This window comes from Rhinoderma darwinii, chromosome 2 (genome assembly GCF_050947455.1).
Source record: "Rhinoderma darwinii isolate aRhiDar2 chromosome 2, aRhiDar2.hap1, whole genome shotgun sequence".
NCBI lineage: Eukaryota > Metazoa > Chordata > Amphibia > Anura > Rhinodermatidae > Rhinoderma > Rhinoderma darwinii.
The window spans coordinates 123,352,790-123,368,957 of NC_134688.1; the positions used below are offsets into that span (position 1 = coordinate 123,352,790).

Genomic DNA, 16,168 nt, shown 5'->3' on the forward strand with positions numbered 1-16,168 from the left:
TGGGCGTTTACCTCTCGATGCATCTGCAATACTTCCAAAAAAAAAAAAATTCTGGCTACAGCGACAAGACTGCATACATACCATGCATTATTCTACTCAGTCTGGATTGTAGAATGATTAAAAATATATATTATATGTGACAAAAGCTGTATTATTATAATCGCGTGTGAATTGCACATTCAATGTTTGTAAGTGACTACATGCAACAGCTTTCGCCCCAACCTTAGAAGTACATTTCTGTAAAATAACAATTATTTCAAAAGAAATGAATCTGGAATATGCAGAATTCTATAGATATTGAAAAGAGAGTATTTTTGATACGCCTCAATGCTTGTGCTTTATTGACCTTGTATTAATATTTCCTGGTCACAGGAGAAAGAAGACCTAAAGAGAGCAGAGTGCGTGCTGGTACAGGCAGACAGACTGGGCTGTCGCCAATTTGTGACAGCCACAGATGTTGTGCGTGGAAATCCAAAGCTTAACTTGGCTTTCATTGCCAACTTGTTTAACAAGTACCCTGCCCTGCAAAAGCCAGAAAACCAGGACATTGACTGGAGCTCACTTGAAGGTAAATGGTGTGATATTCAAAAGGGTCTGTCACCTGCCCAAAAAAACTGCATCTGGCATCTCAATTAGATTCTGGTGCTTTTTCTTTTATTTTCTTGTAGCCCCCACCGTACCAGAGATAACGGTGCCTTGAGTTTTGGTGCCCGATATGCAAATGATGCCTTTGACTGTCAATGACACTTCTAACTTTCCAAGGGGTAACCGTCCAGTTGATAGTCAAAGGCCTAAATTGCATACCGGGCACCAAAACTTACCAGACCGATATCTCAGGAACAGTGGCAGCTAGAAGAAAAAGAGTGCAACAATTTGTGAGGCGCCGGCAATTTAACTGAGATGTCAACTGCCGTTTTTTTGGCAGGTGACAGATGCTCTTTATTGGTTTATGATATTTTAACAAAGTGTAATTTAAAGGGAACCTGTCACTAAGGATCTGCTGCCCTATCTAAGGGCAACATGAGTTAGTGACAGGGTCATGCAGCATAGGCAGTTAGGTTTTTGATTAAAAAAAAAAATGCTTTCGTTTTTAAGTGATATTATACTTCATACACTTCGTTGTGGGTAGTGTAATGTGGCATCTTCGGGAAGATATGTCCAATGGGCAGCTTCCTTCTGTCGTCCCCCACTCTGCTCATTGTGATTGACAGATCACTCCCTATACACAGATACTTTCAATCACAGGGAAGGGAACTGGGGACGGTGAAGATGTAGTATAAGTCACTTGGGAAATCTGCCCAAAATTTATTTTTGGACATGCCATGGAGACAAGTCAGTAGATCACATCATGGCGTCTGTAAGTTAGTACCTCCGCTGATTTCAAAAATGTTAGAGCTCCCAAACCCCTTTGGCACTACTCAGACGTTTTCCCTCTTTCTCGATGAAAATCTCTGACACAACCTTTTAAGCAAAGTACCATTGATTTTAATGGCCCATCAATGTCGTATTTCAAATAACAGAAATCTCTGAGTGGTGCTAAATAGATTAGATGATGAAAATCGGTGGTAGTCCAAACTCATAGACTCCTGATACATATCATAATACTGTAAAATAATATAGTACAAACCAACTCCTTGGACTGGACGAATGTGCATACCACCTGATGGATGAATCCACACCCCTATCGTCCAAAGGATAGCGCCAGCATCTTCATCCCAAAAAGAGATACTATTAATGCTTACTGCAAACTACCACCAATATCCAAATGACAAGTGGAAAGACAATTTGGTATACATATCTAGAACACGTCCAACAATCAATATTGGGGAAATTTCGCCTTTTACATTAATGAAGGAAATATTCTACAAATATATTGCAATGTGTTGGTTCATTCACACGCTACGCTGACTTTGTAAAGTACGGAAATGCTAACCAGTTCACATTACATCCTAAGAATTTGTATAAGAGTAATAACTTGCTAGCATAAAAGTGAAGCAGGATTAAGATGAGACCCTATGTTAAATATTATTTCTCATAAAAGGAATTGAATTATCTGTGCAGGTGAAACAAGAGAAGAAAGAACATTCAGGAACTGGATGAACTCACTGGGTGTTAATCCGCGGGTTAATCATTTGTATAGGTAAGATATGCAGAGTAAATAATGGTACCATACACGACAGACAACATCTAGTTGATTTTTTTTATATTTCTGTTGCTTATATATAACTTACATATTCCGCAGCGCTATACAGATATATTGTCATCACTCACACACTGGGGCCAATTTATCTATCGGTACTTTTTTGGAGTGTGGGATGAAACCTACACATACAAACTCCATGCAGATGTTGCCCTTGGTCAGATTCATACCCAGGACTCCAGCGCTACAAGGCAACAGTGACAACCACCAAGCCGCCCACTGCTCAGCATTTTAATTGTCAAGCAGTTAAAATCGCTGTTTAGTCAAAAGCAACTGAGATTTTAGAGGAGGGATTTTGATCTTTTTTTCTTCGTTCATCTATTAAATACAATGTTAATTTGCCTTTTTCAAGTGACCTTTCAGATGCCCTGATCATATTCCAGCTGTATGAGAAGATAAAGGTTCCTGTGGATTGGAATAGAGTAAACAAGCCACCCTACCCTAAATTGGGAGAAAAAATGAAAAAGGTATATTCCCCTACATAATAGACATGCCACGAGTGGTCACATATAGGATAAGACTCCTGTGCAAAAACAGTATATGGGCCCCTCGCTGTCCAAAAGCCCATCATAAAGCACCCCATTTGTGTCCCTTTAATAATCCACCAGTGATTTTGAGATATGAAGTTCATTAGCTTAGGCCCTTACATGTAATCTATCAGACAGTAGGATTTTTTTTTTTTAAAGTTGACAGAGGCCCCTTTTCTTACTGAGCCCCTGTGCAGCTGCACAGATTGCACATATGGTATTTCCTCTCCATATACACGCCTGTTAAAACCTATTTACACTGCTTGTTTTTTATAGATGAATAAAGTATTCCAAATGTGTAAAGCATTAAAAAGGACCTCTCACCTCTCCTGACATGTCAATTTGAGGAAATACTTAAACTCCCCCATGAAATAGAAATTCTGGAGCAACTTTACTTAGAAATCTGCATTGTGCCATTCCTCTGTTATTCCCCCTTGAAATTTAGGAATAAATTGACAACTGGGTGTTACCATTCCACTAGTCAAACATGTGTGTCCTTACACAGTCACTCTGTCAGCACTGATAGGACATTGTCAGTCTAAGTAAGGACAAACACCAACTGGTAACACTTAGTTGTCAATATATTTATACATTTCTAGCAGGAATAAAAGATGAATGGCACAACGTAGCATTCTAAGAAAAGATGCCCCAGAATTGTTATTTTATGGGTAATACAATTATTTTCTAAAACAGACATGTCAAGAGAAGTAACAGGTACTCTTTAATAATACTTGCTACAGAATACACAGTATTTTAGTTTTTTGGGTTGTCTAGTTTTGGTGACAGATTTACAAAACTGGGCAAATAGCTGTATGTCTGTATTCTTTAACCACTATTTTTAAGGCCTCATGCACACAACTCTATTATGTTGTATGTAACCAAAATACAGCTCCAATAGAAGCGTATATGTCACCCATGCCATGCTCCGTCAGATGCCGTATCACCATAATAGATCGCCTTACTGAGGCACTATGCGGCAGCACAACAAGTGCCTACAGCTCCAAAATACAAAGCAACAGGGACTCTGTGTACCTCCATACAGGCTCTGTGCACATACATGGCTTTGCCGTGTACACGAGGCCAAATTAAAACAAAAATAAGAACTACATTTTTTTTATCTACTTCTACTGGTCAATTCTCCACCAGAGCTGCATTCTCAATTCTGCTTGCTTCTTTTTCACATCTTTGCACATCTTCTAATAGTTGATTGTGTAAACAATGCATGTGCTGCTGGTTTACATCATGGTAGTTGTTTTACATCCGACACTGATGCAGAAAAAAAAGAAACTCTCCTGAAATGCATTGTAGGATCTCAGCTAAACTATTAGATGGTGTGTTTGTCAGCACATTGTTGACGGATTCCAGTAGCAGCCAGCAGAATTATAAATGCAGCTCTGGGCTTTAAAGTATGTTAAATCAGTACAAGGGAAGTAAAGCAAAGTTTTTATAAAGTTTTTAATTGAGCCCGACTATTGTAATCTCCTAAATTTACTTACTAAAAGATTAGGTTGTCTGGTTGTCACTAGGCTAATAGTGGCTATCTGAATTTTGTGGGTTCCACCTGTCACCCTTCTTCTCAAATATAGATATTTATTTTTATTATAAATTTTCTAAATAATTTTATAATATTTTACATGATGAACTAATGACAGTGGTTCCCAGCCCATGATTTTCCAGTTGTTGAAAAACTGGGAGTTGTAGTTTTGCAACTCCTTTCAACTCACAAAAAAACCCATAAAGTTTGGGTGTAAAATTGGAATTGTATAGCAAGGTTTTGTAACTCTTTGCATATAAAGTATTGGAGCACAGTCCGTAAAATCAAAAAATAGGACATGTCCTATTTTTTGCGGAGCCTTTTAAATATACGGGAAGGTGTCAGTGGGCAATAGAGATGAATAGGTCCAGACTTTGATCCGCAATTACGATGCGTAATTGCAATCAAAATTACAGCCGTATGCATAGGGCCTAAATGATCAATTTCAAGAGCATTGTAGCCAAAACCTGTTACACCTTTTTATTTTATAATTATATATATATTTATTTTTTTTTAGCTTGAAAACTGTAACTATGCTGTGGACCTAGGAAAGAACAAGGCCAAGTTTTCTCTAGTTGGCATTGCTGGACAGGACTTGCATGAGGGAAATCGGACACTCACACTTGCTTTGATGTGGCAGTTAATGAGAAGGTATAGCAATGAGTTTTTGGGGTTCCATCAGGGGACAGTCCTGTGAAAAACTGGTCTGTCGGCAAGTATGCAATGACTAGAAAGGTGTACTTGCAAATAGTGAAAATACTGAAATGGATCCAGCTTTGATTTTTTTTCCATGGTCATAGCAGAACCATTCTAAAGACTACTTGTCATGTGTTAGGATTGAGGGGAGAAATTTGGCAGATATATTATGATATAGTATGGGAACCTTAAATGTTAAGGGAGCCTGCAATATTGACAATTCTGGGGGTCAGTGCTGATAGTCATGTCAGTGGAAGTTCACTGCAGCATCAATACTCTGCATAAGTGTATTAATCTTATACATTAAAATAAGTTCTCAAACCTATTTTATCCTAAAGATATACATTGAATATCCTGGAGGACATTGGAGGAGGACAGAAAGTTAATGATGACACAATTATTAGCTGGGTGAATGAAACACTCAAACAGGCTGGAAAGTCATCAACCATCTCTGGCTTCAAGGTAAAAAGTAAATACTGTACATTGGGGGACATAAGGGTAAAATGCAGTTTAATAAACAGCCGCCTAAGTCGCACACCCCTAAGAATGGCCCTGACTACAGCAAGGAAGTATACGAGAAACTGATTTCCTTGGGGTTTCCCTGCAGCTCGCCATCAGGCTATGTGTACTGTTTAATGCACCTGTGGCTTTTACCTCATATGCAAAATATAGACTACCATAAAATGCAGTCTATGGTTTGTCCTTTAGTTTGCAGGTCTTATAATAACTACCTTACTCTGTTCTGTGTTTGAATCATTTTTGCTTAGAGGAGCATGAAAGTATATTTTTTTAAAGGAGACCTTTAGTGGAAACACAGCTTTCCATAGATGTGGGACAAAGACTGTACAACAGACTCTACACTTATTTTATGTATTCTGTACTTACTTATTGAAGTGCTGCCTTGTCTGTGCTTTAAAAAAGCCTCCATCTTGATTCTTAGATTTCCCCAGCTTTCTCCTCCTCTCTGCTGTCAAGGAATCACTACTTGAGCAATTCTCCAGAGTGAAAGCTTATGGAATTGCTATACGAGCAATTCCCCAAAGGCAGCTGGAGAATGTCTGGATCAAGCGTACAAGTAAATCAGCTACCACAAGTCCGTCACCACTCTTGTCAGCAGAGTCTAAAGCTACTCTATGGTCTTCATCAGGGACCGCCACAAGGCAGGTTTGATTTGGCCGCATAGAACCCAGGTTGCTTTTTCAGAATACGATGTTTGGACAGGAGGTGCACTCACAGGCAATACCAGAACGGATAACTAGACAGCCAGAGGGGTAATAAACTAGCAGAATCAAACCAGGAGAGACTAAAAGTCCAAATCCAGTTCAAAGAGTCAAAGTAGACAAGGTAATTCAGGGTGTAACCAGGAGCTTGATCAGTAACATGTATTCACAAGAAAATCCCAAGCAACAAACAAGATACTAAACAGACTGAAATATTCCACCTTTGGCCCTGATGGGCTGCAGACAGAGAAAACAGATTGGCTCTGCATTTCAAACCAGGGCCACCCAGAAGCTTGGCTCGTAGTCATGACAACCTAAAAGTGACAGACGTTTCCTAACAGTACCCCCCTTTCTACGAGGAGCCACCGGACCCTTAAACCTCGGGCGAGGTTTCAAAGGAAACTTCAGATGAAAAACTTTAACTAAACGATCAGCATGAACTGAATAAGCAGGTACCCAAGTTCGTTCTTCTGGCCCATACCCCTTCCAGTGCACTAAGTACTGGAGTGTACCCCTGACTCTTCTGGAATCAATAAACTCAAATTCCATATCTCCTTCTACCTGAACTGGAGGAGGAGGTTTCTTGAGTGGATTAGATGGTGATACAAATAAATTAAAGGAGGGATTTATGAAAAACATGAATTTTATAAGAAGGAGGAAGAGCCAGGTGAAAGGACACAGGGTTAGGCCCCATGCACACGACCGTGCTCGTAATTGCGACTCGTAATTACGACTCGTAATTACGAGCATGGCCGGGCACGGCCGGCCACGGGCAGCCGGCCGTTATTCCGAGCCGTGCTCCCATTATAAAGTATAGTAGCACGGCCCGTAAAAGAAAAAAATAGAACATGTTCTATCTTTTTCAACGGCACGGGCACCTTCCCGTGAGAAAACGGGAAGGTACCCGTGGCCAACAGAAGTCTATAGACCCGGTCGTGTGCATGAGGCCTTGATAACTTTAACAATTTCATATGGACCAATAAACCTAGGAGCAAACATACGAGACGGTATTTTCAGTCGAAGATTCTTAGTAGAAAGCCACACCCTTTGTCCCACACTGAATACAGGACCCACGGTACATTTTTTGTCAGCATTTTTCTTTTAAATGAATTGGGAATTCTTCAGGTTGAACCTGAGCCCAAACTGTGCACAGTTTATTTCATTCAACTTCCACCTCAGTGTTATCACTAGAAGAGGCAGAAAATGAACCAAAACAGGGATAAAAACCATAATTACAGAAAAACGGCGAGGTATCAAGAGAAACATGGTGGCGATTATTTATAGCAAATTCCGCTAATGGAAGATACGAGACCCAGTCAGCCTGGTTATCTGAAATATAACACCTAAGATATTGTTCTAAGGTTTGATTAAAGTGCTCGGTTTGACCATTAGTGTCAGTGTAAAATGCAGCATTGAAAGATAACTGTATACCACGTTTCTTACAGAAAGCTCTCCAGAGGTTAGCCACAAATTGTACACCTCTATCAGAGACAATATTTTCCGGAATACCATGCGGACGGACTACCTGATCAATAAATAATTTAGACAAAGTTTTGGAATCAGGGAGTTGAGGCACTGGAATGAAATTACACATTTTACTGAAACAGTTCACCACCACCCAAATGAAAGTTTTCCCTTCAGAGGGAAGCAAATCGGTGATAAAATCCATAGGCAGATGGGACCAAGGTTTCAGTGGCACAGACAATGGAAGTAATTCACCCATAGGACGAACCCAAGGACTCTTAGCGCGAGCGCAGATATCACAAGCAGAGACTATAGGAACTAACATCACAAGATACAGATGGCAACCAGTAGAGATGTGAGATTAGTTTTTTAGTACCAGTTATCCCTGGATAACCATGCAAAGCAGAATCATGTAAGTCATAGAGCAAACAAAATTTGAACTGAGGAGGAAGAATCTCCCGACAGGAATGGTTTGCGGAGCGAGTTGCTGACATTCTTTAATCTCAGTTGCAAGATCAATAACATGATTATGTGCCTGCAACCATGGAATACCCAATATTACCTCAGTAGGCAAATTTTCTAGGACAAAGAAAGAGATTAGTTCAGTATGGAAGGTACCCACTTCCAAAGTAACAGGTGGAGTGGAGTACTTGACCGACCCCTGAGAGAGAGGGGTATTATCTATAGCAGACACTTTGACAGGGTTCCTCAGTTGAACGAGGGGAATAGCCAATCTTTTAGCAACCTGAAAATCCCAAAAATTACCCGCAGAACCACAATCTACAAAAGCCTGACCAGAAATACGAACATTGTTAAACAATATATTAGCAGGCAAAGGGATTTTTGGAGAAAATTTGGGAAATCCCTGACCACCCAGATGGCCTTCCCGAAGGTCATCTAGGCTCTGAAGTTTTCCAGAGTCGGACGTTTGGAACAGTTCTTGAGTAGACCGTGAACCCCAACTGCATGGGCTCCCGTGAGACAGATGGAGGGATCTCAGCGCAGGGAAGGGGAGAGACCATTGCTGAACGTTAATTTTTACGCTCTCGTAGACGTTGGTAAGGACGCTCGAGGGTCATGGTATCCTCTAAAGACGAGGGCTGAGGGTAATTTACAAGAAGATCTTTTAAGGTTTCAGAAAGGCCTCGGCGGAATTGACAACGGAGCGCTGCATCATTTCACTGTGAAGGGACGGACCACCATCTAAATTCCGAACAGTAATCCTCGACAGGACGCCGTCCTTGCTGAGGAGATAACAGATTGGACTCAGCCACTGCAGTGATATCTGGTTCACCATATAAAAAACCTAGGGCCGCAAAGAAGGTCTCAACAGAGAAAAATTCAGTGGCATCAGGTCTAAAGGAAAAGGCCCAGGTTTGAGGATCTCCTTGCAATAGGGAAATGAGGAGACCAACTCGTTGCTGCACAGTTCCAGAGGAAAAAGATGAAAATACAATTTACAACTCTCACAAAAATTAATGAAAGGCTTAGGGTATGTTCACACGGCCTATTTACGGACGTAATTCGGGCGTTTTTGCCCCGAATTACGTCCGAAAATAGCGCCTCAATAGCGCTGACAAACATCTGCCCATTGAAAGCAATGGGCAGACGTTTGTCTGTTCACACGAGGCGTATATTTACGCGCCGCTGTCAAATGACGGCGCGTAACTAGACGCCCGCGTCAAAGAAGTGACCTGTCACTTCTTTGGCCGTAATTGGAGCCGCTATTCATTGACTCCAATGAATTGCAGCGCTAATTACGGCCGTAATTGACGCGGCGTTCAAGCGCCTGCACATGCCGGTACGGCTGAAATTACGGGGATGTTTTCAGGCTGAAACATCCCCGTAATTTCAGCCGTTACGGACCCCCGCCGTGTGAACATACCCTTACGATCACCGGAAAAACAATCAGGCAAGTTCATCTTAGCTTTAACTGGAGTTGCAGCTGGAACGACTGCTTGGACCTGCGCAGTTTCATGGTGCTGAATCCTTTCGGCCAGATCTTGTACCAGCTGAGTAAGACCGTTCATCTGCTCCACCAGGCCGCGTAAAGGTTCCATAGTGGAAAAGACAATATTAAGGGCTTGTGATTATGTCAAGGAATCACTACTTGAGCAATTCCCCAGAGTGAAAGCTTATGGAATTGCTATACGAGCAATTCCCCAAAGGCAGCTGGAGACTGTCTGGATCAAGTGTGCAGGTAAATCAGCTACCTCAAGTCCTTCACCACTCTGGTCAGAAAATTCTGCCTGGAAAAATCGGCTACGTTTTTTTTTTAAGTGGTTTTGCACCACACGCGTCTTTTGCCGCAATTTTTTGGTGCGTTTCTTTTTAGTCTTTTTTTTTTAGCAATCTCTTCAAGTAAGTTCACACTGAGTTTTTTTAACACGTTTTTTGACGTGGAAACCGCGTCGGAAAACGTGACAAAAAACTGCCGAAAATGCCTCCCATTGATTTCAATGGGAGGCGGAGGCGGTTTTTTCCCACGAGCGGAAAAACTGTCTCGCGTGAAAAAGAAGCGACATGCCCTATCTTCGGACGTTTACGTCTCTGACCTCCCATTGACATCAATGGGAGGCAGAGAAAGCGTATTTCATTCAATGGCCGCGGGCGAAAAACGCAGCAAATATTGGCGTGCAGGCAGAGCAAAATCTGCCTCAAAATTGTAAACGGAACTTTGAGGCAGATTTTCTGCCTGCAAAAAAACTCAGTGTGAACCCAGCCTAAGGCTACCCTATGGTCTTGCGGTACGGCAGGGCCCGCTGCACAGCAAGTTGGATTTGGCCGCATTTGCCACACAGTTGGATTTGGCCCGGTTGCTTTAACAGAATAAGGTGTTTGGACAGGAGGTGCACTTGCAGGCAATACCAGAACGAATAACCAGACAGCCAGAGGGGTAATAAACTAGCGGAGTCAAACCAGGAGAGACTAAAAGTCCAAATCGCAAAACAGAAGTATACCAGGAGTTGCAGAGGGTAAATCCAAAGACAAAGCTAAAGTCCAGTTCAAAGAGTCAATGTAGACAAGGTAATTCAGGGTGTAACCAGAAGCTTGATCAGTAAGGCTGGGTTCACACGACCTATTTTCAGGCGTAAACGAGGCGTATTATGCCTCGTTTTACGTCTGAAAATAGGGCTACAATACGTCGCCAAACATCTGCCCATTCATTTGAATGGGTTTGCCGACGTACTGTGCAGACAACCTGTCATTTACGCGTCGTCGTTTGACAGCTGTCAAACGACGACACGTAAACATACAGCCTCGTCAAAAGAAGTGCAGGACACTTCTTTCAGACGTAATTTGAGCCGTTCTTCATTGAAGTCAATGAAGAGAAGCTCAAAATTTACGGCTGTCAGAGAAGCCTCGCAAAATGCGAGGAGGAGCATTTACGTCTGAAACGAGGCAGCTGTTTTCTCCTGAAAACAGTCTGTCTTTTCAGACGTAAAAGCCTGTCATCGTGTGCACATACCCTTACACGTATTCCCAAGAAAATCACAAGCAACAAACATGAAATTGAACAAACTCAAATACTCCACATTTGGCCCCCGATAGGCTGCAGACAGAGAAAACAGATTGGCTCTGCATTTCAAACCAAAGCCACCCAGAAGCTTGGCTCGTAGTCATGACAACCTAAAAGTGTCAGACGTTTCATAACATCTGCATTGATATCAATCCCATGATGCTTCAGCACAGCTTCACATGCCCAGCTAAAGACCATACTATTTCTGCATGCTGGGGGACACTGTCATTATCATTCTATCTATGTTCTCCTAAGGCATCATTTACACGAGCGTAATATACGCTTTTCGTACGCACCTATATTAGTCTATGGGGCAGTGCAGACAGTGCGTGAATTTTGCGCAGCGCGAGTGCGTTGCGTAAAACTCACGACATGTCCTTTCTTTGTGCGCTGTTCGTGCATCACGCACCCATTGAAGTCAATGGGTGCGTGAAAACCACGCATGCCGCACGGAAGCACTTCCGTGCCAATTGCGTGATTCGCGCAACAGCTTTCAAATTCTGAATGTAAACAGAAAAGCACCACGTGCTTTTCTGTTTACAAACATCCAAACAGAGTGTCATAATGATGGCGGCTGCGAGAAAATCTCGCAGCCGCGCATCATACGCTGATGACACACGGAGCTGTTAAGTGCCTTTTGCGCACGCAAAACGCTGCGTTTTTTGCGTGCGCAAAACGCACACGCTCGTGTAAATCAGGCCTAAATAAGCTGAGAAACCAGAAGGGTATGTTCACACGCAGTGTTTTCAGGTGTTTTTTGGGATGTAAATGCCTCGAAAAACGCCTAAAAAAACGGAACCTGAACGCCCACAAACATCTGCCCATTGAATTCAATGGAAAAAAAACTGTTGTTTAAACGGGGCATTTTTTTTTTACGCGGCTGTTTAAAAAAACGGCACATAAAAAACCGTCGTGTAAAAAGAAGTAGCATGTCACTTCTTGAGCCTTTTTGGAGCGGTTTTTCATTGTGTCAACAAAAAAACAGCTCCAAAAACATCCGTAAAAAATGCATCAAAACACGTTTGATGGTTTAAAAACGGCTGAATATCCGAGGCTGTTTTCCCCTGAAAACAGCTTCGTATTTTACAGCCGTTTTAAGTTTAGTGTGTGAACATACCCTACGTATACAGACAGGGAAGCTGCACTATATTCTTCTACACTATACCGGTGTGACAGGAACCTGTCTAAGTATCAGTGGCAGCTGATGATAGAAGTTTCTGCCCCCCCCCCTCTCCCCCGTGAAAAACTAGTGTGCTACAGGAACTGCTGAAGCCTGTGATGGGCGACACATAAATCTCCATAGAATCAAGTAGAGAAAGTGTGTCACCGGGCCTTATTCACACTACTACTAAGCAACCGTCCCAGTCTGATATATAGGGATAGAAGCAGCAAGAAAAATAACAGGTGAGCGACTGACACATGGAATACCATAATGGAGCACATGGGAAAGTTTAGTTTTGGCCGGAGTGTCCATTTAAGGATCTGTAAAAGTGATGGCCCTTTTAAATAGGGCTGCAATACTGATGAAATACAGATAACATACCCGATGCCACTGTGGCTTTTTTCCATTGGATGATGAATAAAAGCAGCATTTTTAAAATACACATGTATTTTATACTCCCTTGGGGATAGCCCATAGAGTAACAATGGCTCCGCATTATACACTGAAAAAATATGTATGCAATATTGATGAAAAATAAGCTTGTGTAAAAAAGGTCTAACGTGTTGCTTTAATTTATTAATACAATGTCTTTTTATATATAAACAGGATGGTAAAATCGGCACCAGCATGCCCGTATTAGACTTAATTGACGCTATTCAGCCAGGGTCCATTAACTATGATATTCTGAAAACAGAAGACTTAGATGATGTTGAGAAACTCAACAATGCTAAGTAAGTATAGCTGAATACTACTCACCCAAATACAAGCCACTATGCTAGCCAAAGTAGTGTTAATATATTTTTTTGTCCATCTTGACTTGAATGGCATACAATAATTAAATATTAATATTTGATTAATTATTAAGTAATTGTCTTTAGATGGATCTCTTGTCAGGTGTTTGATTTAAAGTGAATCTCCACCTTTTAAGACCATGTTGTTTTTAGGTCCAAAAATCTATGCAGATTAATTCCTTAATACGGTGTATCTTAATAGCAGATAAAGCGTCATTTTTCTAAAAAAATTAGCTCCATATCCACTGCACCACTAGGGGAAGCTTAGGGGCGTACCGAGTTCAATGTATTTCAGTATGCAGTAAGCTCCCTCTAGTGGTGGCTGTAGGAGCTTTATGTATTCCATCTATGTCTATGCAGGGGAGCTCTGTTTCAGAAAAATTGGGCTCAGACTGCTATAAAGATATATTTAGAAATTAATCAGCACAGCATTGTGAACCTATTTAGATAAAAAGAATGTTAACAGACGTTCAGTCCTTATTTTATGAAAATAAGAGTATGTATTACACTTAAATATGTGTGAGCATGATGGATACCAAGAAAGTTAGGGTCAGTTTAAAATATCAGAACAATGTGGATTCCTAGGCGCAGATAGTCTTATAAAATTAAAAGAATAAAGGGGTTCTCCAGAAGGTGAATGTGGCAATGAATTCCATTATTCTGCTTACTGATTTTGGGGACCTTGGCTATAGATGATCCTCTGTTTATATGGAGTAAATCTATAGATGTCTGCACTCCTCACCTGCGGATCTGCTCCATGTAAACAAACAACGTAGTTTCATGTAGCTGGAGTCACATTGTATATATACGGGGGAACAAGTTCACAAGTAGCGTAAATACGGTAGAATTTCTGTCCAGAATGTCTGTGTGGCAATTCCGCAGCGATGTGGATGAGATTTCAACAAATCTCATCCATAAACTGAGTAAAAAATACGCAGAAAAGAAGTGCGGAAATGGACCTGCAGCGCGGATTCTCAATATGCAGCATGGTCATTTCTCTTTAGAAAACGCTGCTGAATTTCTGCACAGAAAATCATCAGAAATTCTGCAGTATTTACACTACGTGTAAACATGGCCGTAGCGTGGCGCTTCTTTAGCAAAAAAAAAACCATTTTTTAGGAAAATTATACATATATTTTTATAGTGTTTTATGGACATTTTTTTTCACATTGCAAATCATGTGATTAAAAGACCATGTGATGCAAAGATCACTCTTTGCAACACATGATAAACTCTGAAAACCGCCACCAAAAATGCCATAAAAAAACACACAACACACTTTGACACTTTTTTTTTTTGAAGATGCAAAAACTTCATAAAAATTCTTGAAAAAATGCTAAAGCCAGGCTTGCTACGATTTTGAAAAAATGCTACTAAGCCAAAAAACGCAAGACTAACTAAAAAAATTCCACCTAAAAACACGCACCGATTGTAGTGCTTTTAATAATTTTCTATTGACTTTAAGCAAACATCTGACCGCAGCAAAACACAAGGAAAAATGCAGCAATAAAACATGGTGTTTTTCCTAAAAATGCTGCATGTGAAGCCACCCATAAAATGTTTTTTGCTCCCAGTAAATCCCTTTAATAGAGTTTAGATCAAATCAGACACCAAGGAATCTGTAAATACTGAGAGGAAGCCGTAAATGTACTTTCCCTTTTATGACTATAATGATTATTGCATAAAACGGAAATTGTTATAGAGTCAACTCAGATAACGGAATCACATTTAGAAGATAGCGGTCATAAAACTGTTCTAAAGACCATATGCTGCCATTGCCACTGGATTTAACTTGTTGTTGTCTTTTCAATGCAGATATGCTATATCCATGGCGAGGAAGATTGGCGCAAGAGTTTATGCTTTGCCAGAAGACTTGGTGGAAGTGAAACAAAAGATGGTCATGACAGTGTTTGCTTGTCTCATGGGGAGAGGACTTAAAGTTTAAAAATCTAGTGACATGCATACTATGCCTATAGCGGCCTTTTATAAACCGGTTGCCGTCACTTCTAACCAACACTGAACGTTCCTTCCATTGGATAGTTGGTAAAAATGTAGCTACAATATATCATTTGGTGAAAAGTATCGCACCTGTTCAGTACAGGCCTTTTTCTGGTTAGTAATAAACAGTAAGGGCCTGTTCACATTAGCGTCAGGCTTCCATTCATTGGTTCTGTTAGACCTTTGCGTTGGAAGAACCGATAAGCAGAAAGCCAAATGAAAACCATAGCTTCTGTTTGCATTACTATTGATTTCAATGCTAATGCTTCCGTTGCTAGCGGTTTGCGTTCCGTAAGGTTTCAGTTTTTTTCGTGGAAATAATAGTATAGTCGACTGCGCTATTGTTTCTATGAAAAACATGGAAACTTTATGGAATGGAAACAAACAGAAACCAACTGCAACGGATCAATAGTAATGCAAACAGAAGCGATGGTTTCCGCTTGGCTTTCCGATAGAAAGGTCGAACGGAACTGATGAGCGGAAGCCAGACGCTGATGTGAACACACTCTAATGCATTCCTTATGTTCTTATTAACAGTGGCAGCACTGATATTGATTTCATTTGTCAGAAACGAATTCAAGATAAATAATAAAATGATCGTGTTTTTTGTTATGATGCGCTTTGTTTTTGCCTTTATCCCACTTATTTTTTTATATGAATCCCTATGAACTCACCAAAACTGGAATGATAACACGTGAACATGCTCCTGCACCTAAATGTTTCATGCAGGGTTTACGCCTAAGGGCGGGTTCACACATGGCGGAATTGCACTTAAATTCCGCTGCGGACACTCCGCAGCGTTAATCCGCAGCGGAGCCGTTTCTACATTGACTTTCACTTTAATTTAGCAGTGTTCGTTTACACGATGCGTACAATTCCGCTGCGGAGCATAGGCTGCGGAGCGGAATTTGGTGTCCGCAGCATGCTCTGTCTGTTGCGGAGCAGTGGCGGACTCATGGCGGAATTTCTCCATTGACTTCAATGGAGATTCAAAGTTCCGCAATGAAGTCCGCAGCTGTCATGCACATGTCATGTGTGCTGCGGATGCGTCTTGCT

General features: G+C 41.1%; 2 protein-coding genes across 3 annotated transcripts in view; one reads left to right on the top strand and one right to left on the bottom strand.

Annotated features, from left to right (window-relative positions):
• Window positions 1-15,724, top strand: part of LCP1 (lymphocyte cytosolic protein 1) — a 43,404-nt gene extending 27,680 nt beyond the window's left edge. The window contains exons 10-16 of the mRNA XM_075850228.1: window positions 373-568; window positions 2,062-2,140; window positions 2,553-2,667; window positions 4,779-4,912; window positions 5,296-5,419; window positions 12,930-13,054; window positions 14,930-15,724. Coding sequence (XP_075706343.1) covers window positions 373-568; window positions 2,062-2,140; window positions 2,553-2,667; window positions 4,779-4,912; window positions 5,296-5,419; window positions 12,930-13,054; window positions 14,930-15,059 — 903 coding nt within the window. The 3' untranslated portion in view covers window positions 15,060-15,724. The remainder of the gene's footprint in view (window positions 1-372; window positions 569-2,061; window positions 2,141-2,552; window positions 2,668-4,778; window positions 4,913-5,295; window positions 5,420-12,929; window positions 13,055-14,929) is intronic.
• The window catches only part of LRRC63 (leucine rich repeat containing 63), a 117,686-nt gene that overhangs the window by 85,259 nt on the left and 16,259 nt on the right, over window positions 1-16,168 (bottom strand). The window lies entirely within an intron of this gene.